Source organism: Cololabis saira, chromosome 7 (genome assembly GCF_033807715.1).
Source record: "Cololabis saira isolate AMF1-May2022 chromosome 7, fColSai1.1, whole genome shotgun sequence".
NCBI classification, from domain to species: domain Eukaryota; kingdom Metazoa; phylum Chordata; class Actinopteri; order Beloniformes; family Belonidae; genus Cololabis; species Cololabis saira.
This window is the reverse complement of record NC_084593.1, coordinates 1020638-1042750: the sequence shown is the minus strand read 5'-3', so window position 1 is coordinate 1042750 and position 22113 is coordinate 1020638. Positions and strand designations below refer to the sequence as shown.

The 22113-nt window shown below is 44.7% G+C and overlaps 1 protein-coding gene across 1 annotated transcript in view; it reads right to left on the bottom strand.

Annotated features, from left to right (window-relative positions):
* Positions 1 to 935: 935 nt before the first annotated feature.
* matr3l1.1 (matrin 3-like 1.1) overlaps positions 936 to 22113 on the bottom strand; it is a 35887-nt gene continuing 14709 nt past the window's right edge. The window contains exons 4-17 of the mRNA XM_061726475.1: positions 20714 to 20752; positions 18605 to 18741; positions 18499 to 18530; positions 18057 to 18179; positions 17261 to 17386; positions 16891 to 17007; positions 15352 to 15476; positions 10137 to 10429; positions 9325 to 9388; positions 8569 to 8605; positions 7657 to 8358; positions 3407 to 4229; positions 1066 to 1196; positions 936 to 968 (exon numbers count right to left, since the gene is read on the bottom strand). Coding sequence (XP_061582459.1) covers positions 936 to 968; positions 1066 to 1196; positions 3407 to 4229; positions 7657 to 8358; positions 8569 to 8605; positions 9325 to 9388; positions 10137 to 10429; positions 15352 to 15476; positions 16891 to 17007; positions 17261 to 17386; positions 18057 to 18179; positions 18499 to 18530; positions 18605 to 18741; positions 20714 to 20752 — 2782 coding nt within the window. The remainder of the gene's footprint in view (positions 969 to 1065; positions 1197 to 3406; positions 4230 to 7656; positions 8359 to 8568; positions 8606 to 9324; positions 9389 to 10136; positions 10430 to 15351; positions 15477 to 16890; positions 17008 to 17260; positions 17387 to 18056; positions 18180 to 18498; positions 18531 to 18604; positions 18742 to 20713; positions 20753 to 22113) is intronic.

Here is a 22113-nt window from a genome sequence, read left to right as displayed (position 1 = left end):
AAGGAACCTGAACGCACCGCTGGAGAAAGAAGGAACCTGAACGCACCGCTGGAGAGAGAAGGAACCTGAACGCACCGCTGGAGCCTGAAGGAACCTGAACGCACCGCTGGAACCTGAAGGAACCTGAACGCACCGCTGGAGAGAGAAGGAACCTGAACGCACCGCTGGAGAGAGAAGGAACCTGAACGCACCGCTCAGGGAACTGCAGCTTCAGCTACAGATTATTATGGGATTTACTACGGAGCGTTGAATTCACTAGGAATAAAAACAAAAGCTGTTTTTTTTAGGTGCAACAAAACAAGTTTGAACCAAAACCAATTATCAGAATGAATAATTATTGATTAATGTTCCATATCGTCTCCTGAGAATGATGACGTCATCACTCAGTTTCTGTTGAGCTTATTTTAGTAAAACATTGTTGTTTTGATTAGCCATTATAAATATTATAGATGCTTTTAACAACAAATCATACTAATGGATCAAGAGTTAATAAATAAATAAAGTAGCTGGCTAAATAAATAAAGAGGAAACTACTTTACAATATATTCACTTTTTGGATGAATCTGATTTTAGAGACGGTTAATTTGATTAACTTGTCTCCTGCTCTCAGCTATGATTAAATAAACGGAATAAAAGTAGTAAAAATAAAGACTAAAGGGAGAACGAGGTTTATACCGGGGGCGGAGCCAGGAGGGGGCGGAGCCAGGAGGGGCGGAGCCAGGAGGAGGCGGAGCCAGGAGGGGGCGGAGCCAGGAGGGGCGTGTCTGAACCTGAGGTTCAGGTGCGTTCAGGCGCTTTTGGAGATTTCAGTTTTTCTTTAAATTCCCACAATAAACTTTCTCCACATGAAAAAGACGTTTCTTTATTGATCAACACAAAAATCACACACTCCTGGGGGGGTCGGGGGTCAGGAGGAGGGGGGTCCGTCTCCGGCATCATCTGGGCCCCGGGTCGGTTCCTCTCGCCTCCTGAGAGAAGAGAAGAGAGAGCGGGTCAGTGGGCGGAGCCGGCAGCCGGAGGGGGCGGGGCTGGTTACCGTGGCGACCTGGTAGCGGCGGCGGTTACCGTGGCGACCTGGTAGCGGCGGCGGTGCTCCGGCGTGCTGCAGTGGATCAGTTTGGCCTCGTCCTCGTCACAGAAGATCAGCTGGCAGAGCCGGCAGAAGTATCCGACCACCGGCCGCACGAACTCCGCACCTGCAACCACGGGACAGTGAACGCACCGCGGGCATGAAGGCCCCGCCGGGCCCTGAACGCACCACTGGGGACCTGAACGCACCGCTGGTGGCCCTGAACGCACCGCTGGTGGCCCTGAACGCACCACTGGTGGCCCTGAACGCACCACTGGGGGACCATGAAGGCCCCGCAGGGCCCTGAACGCACCGCTGGTGGCCCTGAACGCACCACTGGGGGACCATGAAGGCCCCGCAGGGCCCTGAACGCACCACTGGTGGCCCTGAACGCACCACTGGGGGACCATGAAGGCCCCGCAGGGCCCTGAACGCACCACTGGTGGCCCTGAACGCACCACTGGGGGACCATGAAGGCCCCGCAGGGCCCTGAACGCACCACTGGTGGCCCTGAACGCACCACTGGTGGCCCTGAACGCACCACTGGGGGACCATGAAGGCCCCGCAGGGCCCTGAACGCACCACTGGGGGACCATGAAGGCCCCGCAGGGCCCTGAACGCACCGCTGGTGGCCCTGAACGCACCGCTGGTGGCCCTGAACGCACCGCTGGTGGCCCTGAACGCACCGCTGGTGGCCCTGAACGCACCGCTGGGGGCCCTGAACGCACCGCTGGGGGACCTGAACGCACCGCTGGGGGCCCTGAACGCACCGCTGGTGGCCCTGAACGCACCGCTGGTGGCCCTGAACGCACCACTGGGGGCCCTGAACGCACCACTGGGGGCCCTGAACGCACCGCTGGTGGCCCTGAACGCACCGCTGGGGGCCCTGAACGCACCACTGGGGGCCCTGAACGCACCACTGGGGGCCCTGAACGCACCACTGGGGGCCCTGAACGCACCACTGGGGGCCCTGAACGCACCGCTGGGGGCCCTGAACGCACCACTGGGGGACCGTGAAGGCCCCGCAGGGCCCTGAACGCACCGCTGGTGGCCCTGAACGCACCACAGGTGGCCCTGAACGCACCGCCGCAGTGTTGTTTTCGTCAACGATGACTACATTATTTTCGTTGACGAGACGAACATGTTAGTGGGTCAGACGTTCCGTTAACATAAACATACAATGTTACTGGACAATCACTTGTGATCAGTTTCATACGATCAATTACAGACTTCAGTCTAAAATTAGCTTGGTTGCGCTGCTAACCCAGGCTAAAGTTAGTTTAGTTGTGCTGACATCAGTTTAGCAGCTTATGTGTGTTACTGGTAGTCTGTGTGTCGTACATGACGGGGTTTTGGTCTAGAATAAAACCTTTTGAGTTTTCCCCGACTAAAACTAGACTAAAATCTTTTTGATTTTTCGTCGACTAAAACTGGACTAGAACCTTTTTGAGTTTTCGTCGACTAAAACTAGACTAAAACCTTTTTGATTTTTCGTCGACTAAAACTGGACTAAAACCTTTTTGATTTTTCGTCGACTAAAACTAGACTAAAACTAGACTAAAACCTTTTTGAGTTTTCGTCGACTAAAACTAGACAAAAACCTTTTTGAGCTTTTGTCGACTAAAACTAGACTAAAACCTTTTTCACTTTTCGTCGACTAAAACTAGACTAAAACCTTTTTGAGTTTTTGTCAACTAAAACTGGACTAAAACTGGACTAAAACCTTTTTGAGTTTTCGTCGACTAAAACTAGACAAAAACCTTTTTGAGTTTTCGTCGACTAAAACCTTTTTGATTTTTCGTCGACTAAAACTAGACTAAAACTAGACTAAAACCTTTTTGATTTTTCGTCGACTAAAACTAGACTAAAACCTTTTTCACTTTTCGTCGACTAAAACTAGACTAAAACCATTTTGAGTTTTTGTCGACTAAAACTGGACTAAAACCTTTTTGGAGTTTTCTTCGACTAAAACTAGACTAAAACCTTTTTCAGTTTTCGTCGACTAAAACCTTTTTGAGTTTTTGTCGACTAAAACTGGACTAAAACCTTTTTGATTTTTCATCGACTAAAACTGGACTAAAACCTTTTTGATTTTTCATCGACTAAAACTGGACTAAAACCTTTTTGATTTTTTGTCGACTAAAACTAGACTAAAACCTTTTTGGAGTTTTCTTCGACTAAAACTGGACTAAAACGATCACATACAGAAATGACTAAAATGTTACTAAAACTAATTAGCATTTTCGTCCAAAAGACTAAGACTAAATCTAAAATTGCTGCTAAAAACAACACTGTTCCGCCGGACTTTCAGAATAAAAGTTTAAATAAAAAACTCACCGACGGGTGGGCTGGTTCTGTCCGGTTCTGTGGGTCCAGGTCCGGTTCTGGAGTCCTGGACACACATCGGACCGGTCTCTGACCCGGTCTCCGGTCCGGTCTCAGGTCCGGTCTCAGGTCCAGTACCAGGTCTGGTCTCAGGTCCGGTCTCGGGTCTAGTCTCTGACCCGGTCTCAGGTCTGGTCTCAGGTCCGGTCTCTGACCCGGTCTCGGGTCTAGTCTCTGACCCGGTCTCAGGTCTGGTCTCAGGTCCGGTCTCAGGTCCGGTCTCAGGTCCGGTCTCAGGTCCGGTCTCGGATCTGGTCTCAGGTCTCGTCCCAGGTCCGGTCTCAGGTCCAGTACCAGGTCTGGTCTCAGGTCTGGTCTCAGGTCCGGTCTCAGGTCCGGTCTCAGGTCCGGTCTCAGGTCCGGTCTCTGGCCCGGTCTCGGATCTGGTCTCAGGTCTCGTCCCAGGTCCGGTCTCAGGTCTGGTCTCAGGTCCGGTCTCAGGTCCGGTCTCAGGTCTGGTCTCAAGTCCGGTCTCAGGTCTGGTCTCAAGTCCGGTCTCCGGTCCGGTCTCAGGTCCTCCTGGTTCCGAGGGTTCTGGTTCCGCCTCCTTCTTCGGACTCTTCCTGGACCTGGTTCTGGGCCGCAGGTTCCTCCCAGGCCGCGCCGGGCCTTGTGCAGCCCGCCTGCTCCGGGGCCCGGTCTCTGGAGCCACTGGACCGGGTTGGTCCTGGTCCTGGTCCTGGTCCTGGTCCTGGGGGGCTCTCCGGGCCACGGTTCTGACCCGTCTGGACCCGCGGAGGACGACCCGGTTGGAGTCCAGCTCCATGGGGGAGACCTGGGGGGACAGAGGGTTCAGAACCGGACCGGACTTAGAGGTCCGGTGAGACGTCCCGGGTCCTCGAGGACCGTCCAGAACCACAGGACCCGCGACGTCTCCGGGGACCACTAAAGCCGCGGTTAGACTTGCAGTTGGTGCCTGCGTTCGCGTCTGTTCGGGTCCCTTAACAACGGCAGCGTTCCTCGCGTAGTACGCCAGGACAGCCCGTCATACCGGTGGTGACCGATAGGGGGCAGTAAGCCGAGCAACATCAACAAAGCTCTGGGTGCCTTGAAGGGCGCTTTATAAAATAGGGGTGTGCAAACAAGGGTACCTAACGATTCGATTCGATTTTCGATTATTGGAGCTTCGATTCTTCGATTCTTCGATTATAACGATTGTCGATTCGATTATTGGTGCCACGATTCTTCGATTATTGTGATTTTTAATGCTTTTTTCCATACGAGATTGATTTTGTCTTCATCTGTGGCTACATTTGTAAATAAATAGCCAATCAATTAACTCAGTTCCTCTAACAACACTCATTAAGTAAATAACAAGGTTTTTTGAACATTTGACATGTATTTTTCAAAGACACAAAATAATGTATTTTCTGACTATGTAAACATTTGCTCTTTGACTTCCTTAACTTTGACCAGGGAAAGCTGCACTTGCATGAGAGCGCCCTCTATTGGTGGAAACACTGAAAACGCTCAAGCCCTGGATTTAATGAGTTCATTAATTCAAGTAAACTAGATATGAACTTAGTGTAAACATATCTGCCATATTTACAGTGAACAATAAGAAATGTGCATTCTTGAAAATGAAATGATTCAGCAGTTTATTCAGTCTGGAATCTGGATAGGATAACTAAAAAAAATTTAAAAAAAATGAATTAATCGATTCCAAATCGTCACGTGACGCATCGCGATGCATCGACACATCGATGAATTGCACCCACCTCTAATATAAAACCAAGCCATTATTATTGTTACTCTTTATTACTTCTTTATTATGACTTTTTTACCCCTTTCCCTGTGTGTGTGTGTGTGTGTGTGTGTGTGTGTGTGTGTGTGTGTGTGTGTGTGTGTGTGTGTGTGTGTGTGTGTGTGTGTGTGTGTGTGTGTGTACACTGCTGCTAACATGTGAGTTTCCCCATTGAGGGAGTAATAAAGGACTATTTTATCTTATCTTATTATTATTGCTTTGGTTATAATCCCTGTATAATATAAAGATAAAACAGAATATATTTGGGGATTTTTATCTCTAAGGACAAAACAGCAATTGAAAAGATGAATATTTGGAACAATGTGGACAAAATCAGGTGTCTTATTATCAAAAATGGATAGTCTGTCCAGACTCATTTATCCGGCATTCTCCTTACCCATCTCAACAAGAATGAAGAAACAATAAATACCGTTAATTTTAAGTTCATATGGAGAAATAGATGTCAATATATAAGAAAGATTGACATGGTAAAAAACTATGATGATGTTGAATGTGATCGATTTCAATATTATGAATGGTGTCTTGAAACTGAAATAGTTAAAATCTTTCCTTACAAATAGACATTCCATCTGGTTTATTGTTCCTAATATGATTTTCCAAAAAATGGGTGGAATAGACTAGAATAATATTATTTTGTTGAAGACAAGAATTTGGACTTTGTCCTTAATAATTTGGTGTTATTGGGAAAGTTCTTCATTCACAAATATAGATTTTTTTAAGACCAAACCATGTTTGACCCATGGGAGAAATGAGCTAAAGCTCTTGAGTAAGTCCCTGAGTCTTGTTAAAGAAAAGAAAGACCTTAAACTGTTGAAAGGTAAAATATGTTTTGTGTCCTGAAATGCCCTGAATTCAGCTTTTCATATTAATTATGCTCATGTATCATGCTTGTTTTTGAATTAGGACATTTCAGAGGTGGAATGAAGGGAGAAAAATATGTTTTGTGTCCTGAAATGCCCTGAATTCCCAAAACACAGTGTGCACCTGCTGTTTATTAACAAATGTAACTGTAATATGTGGCTTGTTCACACGTAGGGGTGAAGAGGCCCTTTCCCCCCTCACCAGCTAGGAAAGTTATAAAGACGGGACAGCCGGAAGTTCGAGCAGAGTCAGCTGCGGGTCTAGTGCACGACGCCCAGCCGGGATTTTTGGGTTTGTCTGTCCAGGACTGTTCGGCCCTGTGTAATTGTCAGTGATCTTGCTCTATCATTTGTGGGGGATAACTTGACACATTTATCCCAGAAAAAGAGCAATTGTGTGTCTTCTATGTGCACTGCTTGCTTTTCTTGTGGTAATAAAGGTTCATATATCATTATAGCAAAAGCGAGTGTGTGTGTGTGATTCATTTTGTGCAGCCGACCACTCTCGAGCCTTAATTGATTTTCTCCCAAAACAACTGTTTTCTTTTCTTGAAAGATATGATTTAATATAAGATGGCCCTTGTGAGTTATTTTTTATTTATTTTTTATTTTATGTTGTACAATAATTAGATTCTCAGTGTATATTTTGTAATACTGATGTTGCTCAACCCAAGGCGAAAGTTTGTAATTCTGATATGACTTTTATGTGCTTTGTTTGTTTGTATCTATCTTTCAATAAAAAAAAAAACATTCTGGTGTAAAATTAAAGTGAAGTTAAAGTGAGTTAACAAGGGGGAAGTTTAACCAGCTGAGAGCAGCATAATGGTGTCAGCTGGTACCAGACCGGGACCAGCTGGTACCAGACCGGGACCAGCTGGTACCAGACCGGGACCAGCTGGTACCAGACCGGGACCAGCTGGTACCAGACCGGGACCAGCTGGTACCAGACCGGGACCAGCTGGTACCAGACCAGGACCAGCTGAGATCAGACTGGGACCAGCTTGGTGTAAAAGGGGTAAGAGAGCAGCAGTGCCAGCTGGGATCAGGACATCCTACAGTGTCCTGATCATCCTCTCCATGCCCATGTTTGAACTCTTACCCTCTGGCAGGAGATTCAGATTGCCCAGGACCAGATCTAACAAACTGAAAAATTATTTTATAACTCACGCCATCACCCAACTTAATTTAAAACTCAATAAATGAACAGCTGTGAACTCCACTCCCCACACTACATCCTCAGTCCCCCCCAGGGTATTTGTGTGTACTTTGTATGCTGTGTCCTAGCTGTGTGAATGTGCCTTTTATGTTTTATGTTTCTTGGTTTTATCCCCCCTGTAAAGCGAATTTCCCCTCTGGGGGACAATAAAATGAAATTGAATTGAATGGGATCAGACCGGGACCAGCGCCACTAGCGGCCAGAGCCAGAACTGCAGGTCACGTACGCGTTCAGTGTCTTTTTGAGGACGTGCACGTCGACGCGTCAAATGAACACAGGATACGTGTGACGTCACGCGTACGCGTTCTCAACTGCAAGTGTAGACGGGCCTTAAGTCCGGGGACGTCTCAGCAGTTTTTACCTCGTCTCCTTCCGCCGTGTCCTCCGGTTCTTCCTCCTGAGCTCCACTCGTCTCCTCGTCTTCGTTGGTCTTAGTCTCGTCTTCTTTCGTCTCTTCTTTCGTCTCTTCTTCTCCTTCCGTCTTCATTTCCTCGTCTTCTTTCATCTCCGCGTCTTCTTCTGTCTTCGTCTCGTCTTCTTTTGTCTTTGCCTCGTCTTCTTTTGTCTTCGTCTCGTCTTCTTTCATCTCCTCGTCTTTGTCTGTCTTCGTCTCGTCTCCTTCCGTCTTCATCTCCTCGTCTTCTTTTATCTCCACGTCTTCGTTGGTCTTCTCTTCTTCGTTGGTGTCCCCTGTCTCCTGGGACACGGGTGTCTCCTGAGCCCGTCCTCCCTCCTCCTCTTCCTCAGGTTTCTTCATCTTGTCTTCTTTTGTCTTTGTCTCGTCTTCCTTCATCTCCTCGTCTTTGTCTGTCTTCATCTCGTCTCCTTCCGTCTTCATCTCCACGTCTTCGTTGGTGTCCCCTGTCTCCTGGGACACGGGTGTCTCCTGGGACACGGGTGTCTCCTGGGACACGGGTGTCTCCTGGGACACGGGTGTCTCCTGGGACACGGGTGTCTCCTGGGACACGGGTGTCTCCTGGGACACGGGTGTCTCCTGGGACACGGGTGTCTCCTGGGACACGGGTGTCTCCTGAGCCCGTCCTCCCTCCTCCTCTTCAGGTGTCTTCATCACGTCGTCTCCTGGATAAAAGTTTAGGAACTTTAACCTTTTTGTGTTTTGAAGCCTCTGTTTCTGCTGCTGCTGAGCTCTGAGTCTCCTACCTGGTCTTGGTCCGTCCTCGTCCTCCTCCTCCTCGTCTTCGTCCTCCTCGTCCTCCTCCTCGTCCTCGTCCTCCTCGTCCTCTAGCAGGTCCTCTCCGTCCTCTGCGATCACCTCCACCCCCTCCAGGTCGCTCTCCTCGTCCTCAGACCTGCACACCAGAACCTGGTTAGTAGGGCTGGGGATCCATTCAAATCTCAAGAATCGATTCGATTCCGATTCTTAAGATTCAGAATCGATTATCACGATCATTTGATTCGATCCGATTCGATTCGATTCCGATATTGATTTGGGTTACTGTTATTAAAACAGTTTTTCCAGCTGTTGCATTACATTATATTATACATGAATGATATGACTGTAGTTCTGCAAGATATGAATACTAGTATTATATTGAGATTCAACAGCAAGTATTGCAGCTAATGATGCTGTAAGGACCAATCAGCTCCCAGAATGCTGATAGAACTGAAACAGAAACATCGTGGGGGGAATTACCAAACAGATCCAGGGAGGAAACAGAGACGGAGGAAATCGCTTTTATTTTTTACCATTTATGAGAATTTTGTTTTTAACATTTATGCAAATGTAACCCCAAGACAGTATATAAAGCAAAGAAATATAGACAATGTATGCAATTATATCTGAAAACTTTAATGTTTTCATACCTTTAAACATATTTAAAGGAAAAAACATGGCACCATGGCACCACATTTTTTTTTTTTTTTAATCTTTAGACATATGAATCGATTTTTAGGAATTAATATGAGAATCGATTTAAAATCGGAGAATCGATCTTTTCAACACAGCCCTAGGTTAGACCAGAACCTGGTCCTGCTGCCGTCTCCCCTGGAGACCTGGAGGACAACTCACTCGTCCTCCTCGTCCCCCGCAGCCTCCGTCTCCGTGGCAACGCCCGGACCCGCCCGTAGCTCTCCTGCAGAGAGAGAGAGAGACAACCTGTAGGTCCAGATCTGCAGGTCTGGATCTGGACCCTAGTGGTCCGTAGAGGACCTGCAATTTTTGAGAAAAAAGTTGAGAAAAAAGTCGGAATTTTGAGAAAAAAGTCGGAATTTTGAGAAAAAAGTCGGAATTTTGAGAAAAAGTCAAAATTTTGAGAAAAACTCTAGAAAAAAGTCGAGAAAAAAGTTGAAATTTTTAGAAAAAAGTCTGAATTTTGAGAAAAAAGTCGAAATTTTGAGAAAAAAGTCGAAATTTTGAAAAAAAAAGTCGGAATTTTGAGAAAAAGTTGAGAAAAAAGTCAAAATTTTGAGAAAAAGTTGAGAAAAAAGTCAAAATTTTGAGAAAAGTCAAAATTTTGAGAAAAAGTCGAGAAAAAAGTCGAAATTTTGAAAAAAAAAAGTTGCGAAAAAAGTCTGAATTGTGAGAAAAAAGTCGAGAAAAAAGTCGGAATTTTGAGAAGAAAGTTGAGAAAAAAGTCGGAATTTTGACCTGCAGGTCTGGATCTGGACCCTAGTGGTCTGTAGAGGACCTGCAGGTCTGGATCTGGACCCTAGTGGTCTGTAGAGGACCTGCAGGTCTGGATCTGGACCCTAGTGGTCTGTAGAGGACCTGCAGGTCTGGATCTGGACCCTAGTGGTCTGTAGAGGACCTGCAGGTCTGGATCTGGACCCTAGTGGTCTGTAGAGGACCTGCAGGTCTGGATCTGGACCCTGGTGTCTCACTTGGTTTCTGTGGTTCTTCCAGACTCTCTCTGGTCTCCATCGGTCCTGTGGACCTGCTGGGGGGGTCCTGGTCCTGGTCTCTGGACCTGCTCCTGGTCTCTCCTTGTCTCTGCTTCCTCTCTCTAGACCTCTCTCTGGACCTGGACCTGGACCTGGACTCTGGACTGGTTCTGGTCTTCTTGTCTCTCCGGTACCGGTCTCTGGACCTGGACCTGGTCCTGGTCTCGGGGTCTCTGCTGGTCCTCTGGACGGAGACGGGTTCCTCCTCGAACCTCCGGGCTGAAGAGACGCCCCTGCAGAACCGGATCAGAACCAGTGTGAGAGTGAGACGAGAGTGAGATGAGCAGAGGTGGAAAAAGACTTTAATTTGTAGCGAGTAACGACGTGTCCAATTTTAAATATAGCGGATTAAAAGTACGATTTTTTCCTTGAAAATGTAACGAAGTAAAAGTAAAAGTACAGAAAAATGAAAGTATCAATAAAAGTACAAATTCTCAAAAATCTTACTTAAGTACAATAAAGAAGTACTTGTACTTCCGTTACTTTACACCACTGGTGACGAGTATGAGGAGTGTGAGACGAGAGTGAGACGAGAGTGAGACGAGAGATTGACGTGTGTGGCGAAAGTGTGACAATGAGTGTGACAAGAGTGAGACGAGAGTGTGATGAGAGTGTGAGACTAGTGTGTGACAAGAGTGATGAGAGTGAGACTAGAGTGTGACGAGTGAGACGATTGTGTGACGAAAGTGAGACGAGAGTGAGAGGAGTGTGACGAGTGAGCCGTGTGTGACAAGAGATTGATGAGACAAGAGTGTGACGAGAGTAGGGTTGCACGGTATACCGGTACCAGTATAGTACCACGGTACTACAGTTTTGAAAACGGTACTATACCAGCATTTAAAAACAAACGGTACTTTTATATATTTTTCTATGCAAGCGAATTGGTAAATTGGAGCCTGTCTCTTTAAGCACGGCGAGGTCCGCCAGTGTGACGTAGTTGCCGAAGCAGAGCCGCCTCCCCCAGAGCGATGGATAAAACAGAGTGGCGACAGTTCCATAGGACTCCGTTGTAACCCGCACTTCCGGGTTCTGGAGCCCTCTATAGTTAGGGTTAGGGTTAGTCTATAGTTCCATAAGTGGCGTCGATCCCGTTGGATCCCGTTGATTTCAGTGGCCGCACGTCGAGAAACTCCTGAGGTAAGCCGATGAAATACCGACCAATTTTAAGTCATTATGTGTAGTTATTATATCAGAGACCCCTTTTATGTTGGATATTATTTTTTTTCCCAATTTTTAAATTAATACATTTAATAGGTCAAAACATTCATTGCACAGTGGTTTAAACACTGCGGCAGTAGCTCACCGGTTACCACTGAATTAATTATAGACTATTGTTAACCTCTGATTTAAAAAAAAATACATTACATGTTTATATTTTTACATTATATACTTTACATTTTTTTAACTGTCACTATTTATACTCCGTAATGAGATTATGGTAATTCAAGTAACCTATTAGAACACTAGGATCTGATATGATGTTGATTGTTATTTTATACCTTTCTCTTTATTTAAACTGCACTTGCTGTTTGCCTTATTATTGATGTAAAGCACTTTGAGCTACAATTCTTGTATGAAATGTGCTATACAAATAAAGTTTTATTATTATTATTTATTATTATATATGATGTTGAGTTTAATTATTTTAAAGGTAATCCTGAACGAGCCTTGTGAAGTTTCTGCTGTCAATAGACTCCACAAGGGGGGTAGCTATAAATTACATGAGCAGCAAAATAATTTTGTGCACCCAAATGCTGCACAGCCAACCATGGTATGATCACTGTTCTACATACAATAATAAATGTAAAAAAAAAAAAAAAGCTTGTCAGATGTCACCTTGATTATTATTATTATTAACATTTCTGATTGACTGAGAGCACTGCAGTTGTTAAATAATAAAATAAAACCTAAAAAATACAACTTGCTTAACAAATTGTCCACACAGTGTAGGTGAATACTTTGTAGTGGTGTATATATTTAATTAAAACTTTTATTTTGTTTCCATTGATGAATATATAGTAATTGAGATGGTGAATTTAGTGAATGCTCGAATGCTAGATTACTTTTTCTCACTCTTCTTTCTGTCTCCCACAGGTTTGGTTGATGCACAGAGGATATTGCTAGAGGATATTTTAATAAAGCCAACTTTTACACCAGATATGCCTCTTTTTTCAAATTGTTCCCCTTTGGAGAAGTCAGAGTGGGTCAAACACACTGGACACCTTTTAAAAAGGGGCTTAAAACTGTTTTGTTCAGGAATGCTTTCCCTGGTCTTTTATAGATGTTTTTATGCTTTTTACTCCTGGTCTTTTATGTGTCTTGATTTTATTCCCTTTGTTTATGTTAGCACTTTAAGATTATTTTATGAAAAGTGCTTTGTGTAAAAAAAAAAGAGGATCTGCACACTTGGATCAATGCAAGAATCTTTAATAAATGAAAAGTGCTTTACAAATAAAATGTATTATTATTATTACACTGATTACATATTAAAGGTTTAATGGTCCATCCTGCCCCTTAGCAGGTATTCTAATAAAATATATGCTCATATTCTCTGTAAGTGTGTAAAAGCAGCTTGTGTTCCACTGTAAGAAATGTAAGACATTTCGTAGCCCCACCTTTTTTTCTGCTGTCCTATAATGCTGGAATACAGTCTCTGTTAAATAAAATTGTTATTCCATAATGCCAAACATATTTTTCTGTGATGTAAGAGCCTTCATACATTGTCTTTTAATTATTTTACTTGTTCTCACAGATATAACTTGCTCTTAATAAATCGCTTACATTAATCTCATGTAGCTACACAAGAGATACATTGCACCAGATTACAGTTCAGTTGTTAATTTTTCTGTAATCCAAGAAGTGAAGTTTTCCCTCCCCCCAAATAACACAGAAAAGCTTGTCTAATTAGGCTTTTAGTTGTGATCCAGCCATTCAATACACGTAACTGACATTGATGTATTCCCAGTGATTCATTATCAGCTGCAAATGTACTTGTGTACGGTTTATTTTAATATTTACCGTTCAAAAACGAGCTCACTGCTGTCTGTCCCATAGACGAACATGACAGCGCGGCTTTGTTTTGGAACTCGCGGGGCCTCCATGAACCACGTGACCGCTCTGGCGGCGAGAACAAAAGTTGTCGCCACTCTGTTTTATCCATCGCTCTGGCCTCCCCCTCCCACTCGCATGTTTAGACGGAGGAAGAGAGAGAAACGAGAAGTCGCGTGTTACAGACAGAGCGGGTTGAAATAAAGTCAATAGAGAGAGATGGCAGCTGCAAAAAAGCCCGTACGTTTGGACAAAATGGGGGCCCCGGCCCGAGGTACGGTGTGGAAATATTTCAGGTTCAAACCGAAGGCGAGTCACTGAACCCAGAAGCACCGCAGTGCAAGCGCTGCTACAACGTGTGTCTCGCAAAAGGAGGCAACACTTCAAACTTGTCCAAACATTTGAAGGACAACCACGCGGACTTGTTCCGCGACTTCAGTCAAGAACAACAGCTGATAACTTTGTTCACCAGTTCACTGCACTGTCATGTCAATGAAAGAAGTACAGAGCCTCTCCCAGCCCGTAGTAAACCTACAGTAGCCTATACAGAGTTAAAACATGTCCATGGTTAATAAATGCAATTTTTTAAATATAAAAAAAAAAAAATTACATTCTTAAAATATTTAAATAAATTCCACAGACTATAATATAACTTTAATATTTTTTTTATATATTTTAATATTATTTAATGTTTCATATATATTATAAACCATTAAGGCAATGAATTATATTAATTAATTATTATTACATTGTAAAACATTCCATTAGCCTACAATATCTAATCCTATCCTACAGGACTGTCTCGTAAAATTAGAATATTATGATAAAGTTCTTTATCTTCTTCTTCTCCAATGCAATTTAAAAAAAAAAAAAAAAAAAAAAAAAGTCATACATTCTGGATTCATTACAAATCAACTGAAATATTTCAAGCCTTTTATTATTTTAATATTGCTGATTATGGCTTACAGTTTATGATTAAGATTCCCAGAATATTCTAATTTTTTGAGATAGGATATTTGAGTTTTCTTAAGCTGTAAGCCATGATCAGCAATATTAAAATAATAAAAGGCTTGCATTATTCAGTTGATTTGTAATGAATCCAGAATGTATGACATTTTTGTTTTTGTAATTGCATTACAGAAAATCACAATATTCTAATTTTCTAAGACAGTCCTGTGGATGATAGAATAAGCCTCAATTTATGTTTCTAGTTATGCCCATTTAATGTTTCATGTGGCCTATAGTTTCAAAACACAAACCTTTTGAACAATGAGAACAAGTAAAATAAAGCAATGGCATTCACAGTATTTTATTTAACATGGTGACTTTAATTTGAATGGCATTGCTTTATTTTACTTGTTCTCACTGTTCTAAAGGTTTGAAAATTTTAATATCTCATGCCAATTATTTATTTTATTCATTGTTGTTATTGTTCCCAAAGTCTGCTTTAAAATAAAGGAAAATATTGACATTTGAGAGTGTTCCACCTTTTTACAAAAAGTATCGAAAAGTATCGAAAAGTATCGAAATACATGTTGGTATCGGTACCGAAACAGAAATTTGGTATCGTGACAACCCTAGACGAGAGTGAGACGATTGTGTGGCGAGAGTGTGACAATGAGTGTGACAAGAGTGTGACGAGTGAGAGGAGTGTGATGACAGTGTGAGGATTGTGTGACGAGATATTGACGAGTGTGTGGCGAGAGTGAGACGAGAGTGTGACGAGTGAGACGAGTGTGACGATTGTGTGATGAGTGTGAGACGAGAGTGAGAGGAGTGTGACGAGTGAGACGCGTGTGGCGAGAGTGTGGCAATGAGTGTGACAAGAAATTGATGAGACAAGAGTGTGACAAGAGTCAGACGAGAGTGTGACAAGAGTGTGACGAGTGTGTGACAAGAGTGATGAGAGTGAGACGAGAATTTGAGGATTGTGTGACGAGATACTGACATGGCGAGAGTGTGACAAAAGTGAGACGAGTGTGAGACGAGTGTGTGACAAGAGATTGACGAGACAAGAGTGATACGAGAGTGAGGCGAGAGTGAGACGAGAGAGAACCAGTTCTGACCCGGTCCAGACCTGGTCCTGGTTCTGACCCGGTCCACTCACCTGAGGGTCTTGTACTCGGCAGCGAAGGCCACAGAGACCTGGTCCTGGTCGATCCTGAGCCGGTTGGAGGAATAATAATCCACCAGTTTCTGGGCCTGAGACGGGTTGGTCATCTCCACGAAGACCTGGAACAGGAGAGAAGGGGGTCCTGAGACCTGGACCTGGTCCTGAGACCTGGACCTGGTCCTGAGACCTGGACCTGGTCCTGGACCAGAAACCAGAGAAACCTGGACCTGGACCTGGTCCTGAGACCTGGTCCTGAGACCTGGTCCTGAGACCTGGACCTGGACCTGGTCCTGAGACCTGGTCCTGAGACCTGGTCCTGAGACCTGGTCCTGAGACCTGGACCTGGACCTGGTCCTGGACCTGAACCTGGTCCTGAGACCTGGACCTGGACCTGGACCTGGACCAGAGACCTGGTCCTGGTCCTGAGACCTGGACCTGGTCCTGGACCTGGACCTGGACCTGAGACCTGGACCTGGTCCTGAGACCTGGACCTGGTCCTGAGACCTGGACCTGGTCCTGAGACCTGGACCTGGTCCTGAGACCTGGACCTGGTCCTGGACCAGAAACCAGAGAAACCTGGACCTGGACCTGGTCCTGAGACCTGGTCCTGAGACCTGGTCCTGAGACCTGGACCTGGACCTGGTCCTGGACCTGAACCTGGTCCTGAGACCTGGACCTGAGACCTGGACCTGGACCAGAGACCTGGTCCTGGTCCTGAGACCTGGACCTGGTCCTGAGACCTGGTCCTGAGACCTGGTCCTGGTCCTGGTCCTGAGACCTGGACCTGGTCCTGGACCTGGACCTGAGACCTGGACCTGGACCTGGTCCTGGACCTGGACCAGAGACCTGGTCCTGAGACCTGGACCTGAGACCTGGACCTGGTCCTGAGACCTGGTCCTGGTCCTGGATCTGGATCTGGTCCTGGACCTGGATCTGGTCCTGAGACCTGGTCCTGGTCCTGGATCTGGTCCTGAGACCTGGTCCTGAGACCTGGACCTGGACCTGAGACCTGGACCTGGTCCTGGACCTGGTCCTGGACCTGGACCTGGTCCTGGACCTGGTCCTGGACCTGGTCCTGGACCTGGACCTGGACCTGGACCTGGACCTGGTCCTGAGACCTGGTCCTGAGACCTGGACCTGGTCCTGGACCTGGTCCTGGACCTGGACCTGGTCCTGGACCTGGACCTGGACCTGGTCCTGGACCTGGACCTGTTCCTGGTCCTGAGACCTGGACCTGGACCTGTTCCTGGTCCTGAGACCTGGACCTGGAGCTAGCTAGCGTAGGAGCTAGCGTAGGAGCTAGCGTAGGAGCTAGCGTAGGAGCTAGCGTAGGAGCTAGCGTAGCAGCTAGTGTAGGAGCTAGCATAGGAGCTAGCGTAGGAGCTAGCGTAGCAGCTAGTGTAGGAGCTAGCATAGGAGCTAGCGTAGGAGCTAGCGTAGGAGCTAGCGTAGCTCACCTTGGACGGCAGGAAAGCGTGTAGAGCTAGCATAGCAGCTAGCATAGCAGCTAGCGTAGCAGCTAGCGTAGCTCACCTTGGACGGCAGGAAGAGCGTGTAGAGCGGCGTCCCGAAACGCTTGATGATGCTGATCAGATCTGAGCGTCCGTCGTCTCCTGACGGGGCGGGAAGGAAGCTGACGACCTGAGAGCTCTGAGAGACGAACAACATGTCAACAAACAACAAACAAAACAACAAACTAAACCACAGAAGGAAGCTGACGACCTGAGAGCTCTGAGAGACGAACAACATGTCAACAAACAACAAACACAACAACAAACAAACAAACCAACAAGCAGCACGTCAACAAACAACTAAACAACAAAAAAAACAGACAACCAACCAACCAACCAACCAACAAAACCAACTGGTCCTGGACCTGAGGAGGTGCAGAAATGTCCGGTACCTGCAGGAAGCTGAAGGTGGTGGAGATGCTGAACTCCATTTGAACTCCCTTCAGCGTGGGCGGGTCGCTGCTCAGACACCGGACCAGGTCCTGGGCCTGGTCCACCGAGCCCAGCTCCACGAAGGCCTGCAGGGGTGAGAGAGAGTGAGACGAGAGTGAGAGAGAGTGAGATGAATGAGATGAGTGTGTGACAATTGTGAAGCGAGTGTGGGACGAGAGTGTGAGACCAGAATGAGACGAGTGTTAGACTAGTGTATGACGAGAGTGTGAGACAATTGTGAGACAAGAGTGTGACGTGTGTGACGAGTGTGTGACGAGAGAGTGAGACGAATGTGGGACGAGAGTGTGATGAGTGTGAGACGACTGTGTGACAAAAGTGTGACGTGTGTGACGAGAGTGAGACGAAGGTGTGAGACGAGTGTGTGACGAGAGAGTGAGACCAGTGTGACGAGAGTGTGATGAAGTGTGAGACGAGAGAGAGATGAGAGAGAAGAGAGTGTGAGACTAATGTGACGAGTGAGAGTGTGAGACGAGTGTGTGACGAGTGTGTGACGAAAGTGAGACGAAAGTGAGACGAGGGCGTGACGAGTGTGTGACGAGAGTGTGAGACAAGCGTGACAAGACGAGTGTGAGACGAGAGGGAGACGAGTGTGACGAGTGAGACAAGTGTGGGCGTGAGACGACTGTGTGACGAGTGTGTGACGAGAGTGTGAGACGTGTGTGAAACGAGAGAGTGAGACCAGTGTGGGCGTGAGACGTGTGTGAGACGAGAGTGTGACATGAGAGTGAGACTCACCAGAGATGGAAACAGGAGGATCCTCACGACTTTTCCGAAAGGCTCCGTCAGTTTTCTGAGATCCGCCTCGTCCACAGACTGAGCTGGAAATTTGACACAGACCACCTTCCCCCGTTCTGAAGACTGTCAGGAAACACACACACACACACACACACACACACACACACACACACACACACACACACACACACACACACACACACACACGTACACACACACACGCACACACACACACGCACACACACACGTACACACACACACGCACACACACACACACACACACACACACACACACACACACACACACACACACACACACACACACACACACACACACACACACACACACACACACACACACACACACACACACACACACACACACTCTCTGAGCAGCTGGGCTGAAGCAGCAGCGGTGATTGACAGCTGGGTTGACTCTCACCTTCTGCTGCTTCTTGCTGGACTGTAGTGCTGCTGAGCAACAGAGCAGAGATGAGAGCAGGAACAGAACCATCAACCCTCCACCGCGGTCAACGAGCACCACTCACCCTGGCTGTGGCCGGCTCTGCGAGGAGCCGCCGCCGCCGTCTTCACGGCCGCCGCCACCTTCACGGCCGCCGCCGCTGCCGCTGCAGCCTTCACCGCCTTCCCTGCGTCCCGCGGACTCTCCGACCGCTCATCGTCCCTGCAACGACACGGAGACGCTGGTAGCTCCTATACTGTAATAATTTCCTATAATGTAATCATTTCCTATAATGTAATCATTTCCTATAATGTAATCATTTCCTATAATGTAATTTCCTATAATGTAATCATTTCCTATAATGTAATAATTTCCTATACTGTAATCATTTCCTATAATGTAGTAATTTCCTATAATGTAATAATTTCCTATACTGTAATCATTTCCTATAATGTAATCATTTCCTATAATGTAATCATTTCCTATAATGTAATCATTTCCTATAATGTAATAATTTCCTATAATGTAGTAATTTCCTATAATGTAATCATTTGCTATAATTAGTGATGCACCGATTGTTCGGTAACCAAAATTGTTCGGCCGAAAATGGCAAAAAAAACACTTTCGGTGTTCGGTGGAATAAGTGGGGGAAAAAAACGAACAATTAATAACGGCGTTGTAAAATAAGGAAATAGACTGGCCGCTCCGTAACGGTTGCACCACAAACATAAATCGTTGGCCAACCAAAAACTAACCCCATAAGAATTTTACCAACATTCACCAGGAGGTGGAACCAAAACAACATAATGCTGGGAAATTAAAAAATGTAATTTTTTTATGTTCAATAAATATTTTCTACCTTGTAATTTTGTAAAATATTTTTTTCTTTGAAAAGCCTAAATCAAATGTATTTGATTTATGCAATGGTGAAAAAATTGGCAAAATAAATGAAAAACTGCTGAAGAACCATGTTCGGTATTGTTCGGTATTCGGCCAAGTGTTTATTATTATTTTCGGTTTCGGCCACAAATTTTCATTTCGGTGCATCACTACCTATAATGTAATAATTTCCTGAAAATGTAATAATTTCCTATAATGTAATAATTTCCTATAATGTAATAACTCCCTATAATGTAATAATTTCCTGAAAATGTAAATGCCTGAAAATATAATAAAATTTGCACTTAACTCAATCGAAAATGTAATAAAACCAAATGTAATAACTTCACCAGTAATGTAATAAAATATCCTGACTGATATTGTAATAACATTTTTACCGATAATGTAATACCTTATTACATTAATAATAATTAACATTAATAATAATAATGTAATACCTTATTACATTATTGGGAATTTATTACATTTTCAGGTGGGTCTTTTTTTTCTTATTAAATTATTTCAACTTGCACTTTATTTTTTGCTGTTTGGGATTCGGACCGTGGATGTAGCTGCTGTCGAACGAAACTTTGTTCTATATTGTACAATGATAATAAAGCTTCTTATTCTTATATGTGGATATGGCTGTATGTAACTCAAAGTCTGCAATTTAACCCAATATTCATTCAGGTGTTTCAAACCCAGTGTATAAAACATTCTTAGATTCTTAAAACACAAAATGTAGAACTCTGGACTGAAAATCAACATATTTATTACATTATCAGCTGTAAAAAAAAAGACCCACCTGAAAATGTAATAAATTCCCAATAATGTAATAAGGTATTACATTATCAGTAAAAATGTTATTACAATATCAGTCAGGATATTTTATTACATTATTGGTGAAATTATTACATTATTATATTCTATTAAATTTTCGATTGAGTTAAGTTCAAATTTTATTACATTATAGGCTTATTATTATACCAGAACCAGGACCAGAACCAGGACCAGAACCAGGACCAGGACCAGAACCAGAACCAGAACCAGAACCAGAACCAGAACCAGGACCAGGATCAGGACCAGAACCAGGACCAGGACCAGGACCAGAACCAGGACCAGAACCAGGACCAGAGCCAGGACCAGAACCAGAACCAGGACCAGGACCAGGACCAGGACCAGAACCAGGACCAGGACCAGGACCAGAACCAGAACCAGGACCAGGACCAGAACCAGGACCAGGACCAGAACCAGGACCAGGACCAGAACCAGGACCAGGACCAGAACCAGAACCAGGACCAGGGGATCCACTCACCTGCTGGAGGTTTCAACCCGACAGTCCCAGCTGGGACACCTGGGGGGGGGCAGAGCCAGGGAGGAGGGGCGAGAGAGAGAGGGAGAGAGAGAGGTATTAGTGAGTGTGTTCATGTATGTATGTATGTATGTGTTCATGTGTTCATGTGTGTATGTGTTCATGTGTGTATGTGTTCATGTGTTCATGTGTTCATGTGTGTATGTGTTCATGTGTTCATGTGTTCATGTATGTATGTGTTCATGTGTGTATGTGTTCATGTGTTCATGTGTGTATGTGTTCATGTGTTCATGTGTTCATGTATGTATGTGTTCATGTGTGTATGTGTTCATGTGTTCATGTGTTCATGTGTGTATGTGTTCATGTGTTCATGTGTTCATGTATGTATGTGTTCATGTGTGTATGTGTTCATGTGTTCATGTGTGTATGTGTTCATGTGTTCATGTGTTCATGTATGTATGTGTTCATGTGTGTATGTGTTCATGTGTTCATGTGTTCATGTATGTATGTGTTCATGTGTTCATGTATGTATGTGTTCATGTGTTCATGTGTGTATGTGTTCATGTGTTCATGTGTTCATGTATGTATGTGTTCATGTGTGTATGTGTTCATGTGTTCATGTGTTCATGTATGTATGTGTTCATGTGTTCATGTATGTATGTGTTCATGTGTTCATGTATGTATGTGTTCATGTGTTCATGTGTGTATGTGTTCATGTGTTCATGTATGTATGTGTTCATGTGTTCATGTATGTATGTGTTCATGTGTTCATGTATGTATGTGTTCATGTGTTCATGTATGTATGTGTTCATGTGTTCATGTATGTATGTGTTCATGTGCGTATGTGTTCATGTGTTCATGTATGTATGTGTTCATGTGTTCATGTGTGTATGTGTTCATGTGTTCATGTATGTATGTGTTCATGTATGTATGTGTTCATGTGTTCATGTGTATGTATTCATGTGTTCATGTATGTATGTGTTCATGTGTGTATGTGTTCATGTATGTATGTGTTCATGTGTTCATGTATGTATGTATTCATGTGTTCATGTGTTCATGTATGTATGTGTTCATGTGTTCATGTGTGTATGTATTCATGTGTTCATGTGTGTATGTGTTCATGTGTTCATGTGTTCATGTATGTATGTGTTCATGTGTTCATGTATGTATGTATGTGTTCATGTGCGTATGTGTTCATGTGTTCATGTGTGTATGTATTCATGTGTTCATGTGCGTATGTGTTCATGTGTTCATGTGTGTATGTGTTCATGTGTTCATGTGTGTATGTGTTCATGTGCGTATGTGTTCATGTGTTCATGTATGTATGTATTCATGTGTTCATGTGTGTATGTATTCATGTGTTCATGTGTGTATGTGTTCATGTATGTATGTGTTCATGTGTT